Source organism: Nanorana parkeri, unplaced genomic scaffold (assembly GCF_000935625.1).
Source record: "Nanorana parkeri isolate BGI_ZX_2015 unplaced genomic scaffold, ASM93562v1 scaffold1053, whole genome shotgun sequence".
NCBI lineage: Eukaryota > Metazoa > Chordata > Amphibia > Anura > Dicroglossidae > Nanorana > Nanorana parkeri.
Window position 1 is genome coordinate 217,978 of NW_017307321.1, and position 4,070 is coordinate 222,047.

The 4,070-nt window shown below is 46.7% G+C and overlaps 1 protein-coding gene across 1 annotated transcript in view; it reads right to left on the reverse strand.

Moving 5' to 3' along the window:
- TNS2 (tensin 2) overlaps positions 1 to 3,831 on the reverse strand; it is a 153,822-nt gene extending 149,991 nt beyond the window's left edge. Inside the window, exon 1 of the mRNA XM_018567472.1 lies at positions 3,711 to 3,831. Within this exon, the coding sequence (XP_018422974.1) occupies positions 3,711 to 3,785 (75 nt within the window). The 5' untranslated portion in view covers positions 3,786 to 3,831. The remainder of the gene's footprint in view (positions 1 to 3,710) is intronic.
- Positions 3,832 to 4,070: the final 239 nt, after the last annotated feature.

The window sequence follows — 4,070 nt, forward strand, 5'->3', positions numbered from 1 at the left end:
GGGGGAGTGGTGGGACGACATTTGGGGGGGTACAATATCCTTAACAATGAACTATCCATATGTATGTGCATGGTGCTACTCTTAGCTTGGTGGCCACTAAACAAATTCAACCAGACTGATGAACATCGTAGATCAGATGGCGGCATCTGCTGAGACCTTCTTCTATCAGTTGCAGTTTCCGAATATCTCTCCACTTCCGCTCACCTCATCTGTGCACAGAACAGCAGCAGCATCTTCATCACCTTCATATGTCAAGTGTAAACCACATACAACAACCACAAGCTGCTCATCAGCAACACGTTAGAATAATACAGAAGGAAGATTTGGGGCCGGTGATTTTATAATCTGATGAAGCCAGTTCAGTCTGTTTGCCAATATATTTCTTAACACGTGTTCCTTACTAAACAATGCCCCAAAGGGATTTGTATTTGTCCAGCCAGTCTTGAGATTTACACAGCTCTGTCATACAGCACAGCCTGATTTTTCTCTAGTGCCAGTACAGATTGCAGGTCTCCTCCCCTCCCTTAAATGTGACTGAGTAATAACGGTCCGTTTTAGCGTGGGGTTGGCTAGTGTCCCCCGAATGGCAGCGGTGTATAGTGGTGCCTTGCGTTGCTACAACATGGGGCACTGTTTCCTTTTTTTTTTTACTTCATACAATGTGTTCACTCCATTCAGGTCTTTGCTGACCTCGGGTGCACTGCAAAGAAATGCAGCATGCCTGTGTGACATCCGTGTTCAGGGCACATAGAACACAATTGTTGTGTGCCCTTGCGGTGACTGGCGGAAAAACACTAGTCACTGCACACACTGAACAAGCCCTAAACGGAGAAGCAGAAGACTGATGAGCTCATCTTTCTGCTCTCTCCTCCTATCAGCACAACTGATTGACTCCTTGTTTCTCTCCTCCCTCCTCCAGTCTGAGCTCTGCTGTATAGGGACTGAGGTACTTACACTGTAAAACAAAGTCCATTTAATGATGTATTTATTAATACAGAGCCCCGATAATTTGTGTATCTTGAGTTTGGATTTCCCAAGTTTAATCTGAAATCATGTTGAATAATGAAATTCGCCTTCAGCGATCCCAGCCCAAGCTGCAAGTAATAAAGTGACAGATGCCGGGGGCTGGCCATACACCAGCAGAGTTTATTTCCAAAAAATGTATTATTGGAACATTTGTTGGATCTTCTAATAGTTAATGGGGTCAAATCAATGATCGATCCCGAGCACAGCGATGCAAAAGGTTGGAAGGACCAGGATGGAATGCGGAGTAAATGTGGTTTTCATTCAGGAAACTCCATTCAATCCAAAATCAAATGTTGAAATTAACTGGTTCAGAACCGCCCAATGTAAATATATGGCGGCATCCAGAAGCAGTTCTACCAAGATCATAGCCGGCGATCAGAAGCGTAGCGAGCTTCTTTTGCGCCTGAGGCAAGAATGGAAAAATGTGCCCCCCAACAGAAGTGTGCGGTATGTGACGCCATGCGCCCCCCTATTATCCGATTAACCGATTAATCGAACCTAATAATCGGCTAACTAATCGATTTTGAAAATAATCGTTAGCTGCAGCTCTAATTAGGGGTCTAAAACAGACCCCCTGACATTTCCCTTTTGAAATAAAAAAAGAGATTGAAGACACAGAGTCCTCTGCCGATACAGGTGGGGCAGAACAGCGGGGATCCGAGGAGAAGCTGGAGCCTTCGTCGCTCCTCTTCTCCCTGCTGAGCCGTGGCTGTGTTGGCCGCCTGGTGCCCCTGTTTCCAATGGCACCCTGTGCTCGCCATGGCAACTGGGGGTGGGAGGGCGCAGTCAGGCCAGCCCTGGCTGTGCCCCCTCTCAGCTGCGCCTGAGGCGAGTGCCTCACTCACCCCATGGTAGCTACGGCCCTGCCGGCGATGGCTGGTCACATGCATGTGATCCGGCGGTTATACAGCCAGATTGCTTGTATAGTGCCAGGGAGTGTGTGCCTCTCCGCTGCTGGCTATCCTGAGCTTCGCTGTCTCCTGTGTGGGCCCAGGACCAGCTGGTCTGTCCACTTCAATCAGAGGGAGATTAGCACAGGTCCAGCTGCTGATCTCTCCTCCGACCACTGAACCCGGAAGCGACGTGTATTACATTACTACCAATTTCCATGTGTCATTTCTCCGGCTGCTGTAGCCAGAGAAGAAGCTGATTAAGCAAATCACTAGGTGACATTAAAGGGTCTAATAGACCCCTGATGTCCCCATAAAGAGGACACGACAAATCCTCTTTGGCATATCAATAAAGTTGAATGTAAAAAAAAAAAAGGGGGGATTAAAAGGAGAACTATGTGGTCAGGGCTTTCCCCATAGTTCTCCTTAGGGTAACGGGAAGGACACAAACTAGCGTCCTACACATATTAAAAAAAAAAAAATGCAAACAAAATGTTTGGGCCCCCACAAACAAGCATGCGTCGGGTGCGCCTACATGTGAAAGTGACATTTCACATGAATCCGAGAATCCGAATCCGAGAATCCGAACTGCGCCCGCCCCAAGATCCTTTGCGGCCGCACAAACAGTTCCGGACTCTCGCCGCGATAACGAGGTAAGTCTAAACCGCTGAGAAAAAACGCTTAAACTATTTGCCTATATCTACTGCTTGTCAGCAGTAGATATAGGCAAAAAAACAGGAGGCTTTAGAACCCCTTTAAGGCTTGATATGTTTGGTGTCCATTTACCCGACGTGTTGCATATTCAAACACTAAATACAACATTGTGGGATCTCACAGGATCCCCTTCATCAGGCAAACAAGTGTGTTAGATGAAGGGGATCCTGTGAGACCCTGAAACGTTGTATTTAGTGTTTGGATATACAAAGCCTCGGACTGCCGGTGTCCATCTTTTCACTTGTAGACTTTGATGGAAGCCACCCGTTGACACCTGTTGCACCCACCTCTTATCTGATGGAACAGCGGTTCCGAGTGCGATGGGTACACGGATTGTATCCTATTTACCCAACATGACCACATCTTTTATCATTTATTATATATATATATATATATATATATATATATTTTTACATAAAAATACTGGTTACATAAACATTTGAAACATTTCCAGCATTTGTTTATTCTACACAGCCTCTACTTACAGAACATATATCATTGTTATCAATTTCTTCATAAAATCAATTCTGATTTTATGAAGAAATTGCTCTGGACAGGAAGATGTTAAATGAAATATTGAAGGACATTTGTGACGTCTCTGATGACATCATGGAAGGTTGTGATGAGACTTGTCATATGGAAATCTACCAGTGTATGACCAGCTTCATATGTGATCTGCCCATTCACAACCTGTATCGTTGGAATGTAAAATACGTATTGATGCCACATGAGTGGAAGCAATGGGCATCATCTAGGGAGACAGTCCCAGCTCCATGAGTCGCTGATCACTCTATACCACAAGCAGGACAGTCCATGTACGCACCATACACTGACCCTCCAGCCTGTCAATCAAAGTCTCCTGACAATGTCATCGGTGATTGGGTCACACAGAACACGTGTCAAGGTAAAGCATCCCTGAAAACTTTCACAAAGTCCTTGCAACTATGACAACGGTTCCAGCACTCAGCTGGGACTTTGCACTAGTTGACACCGCTGCCCCAGCTGCGCACTGAGCCAGCACATCTCGTCTGCAGATATTGGCGGCATTAGGGGTGCATGGGGTGAGTACATGCAGGGTACCTCAGTCAGATGCATCGTCTGCTTGGCACGTCCAGTCTCCGGCCCTCCCACAGCGCAGCTCCCCGCACAGCCCATACAGGACGAATACCATGACACGGTGCAGGACACTCCGCACAGCGCAACACACACAATACACACCGAGTACAGCGCTGACTGCTGGACAGAGAGCAGAGCTCCGCCTAGGGGCGGGAGAGGAGGCTGCACCGCTCACCACCGCTTAATGACGGGGATGTATCATATCTGGAGCAGTTACCATAGTAACCAATCAGGTTCCCTCTTTAGTTTATTTCGTTCAGACTGAAAAATAAAAGGGAGAAGCTGATTGGTTGCCATGGACAACTGCTCCACTTTTGATAAATT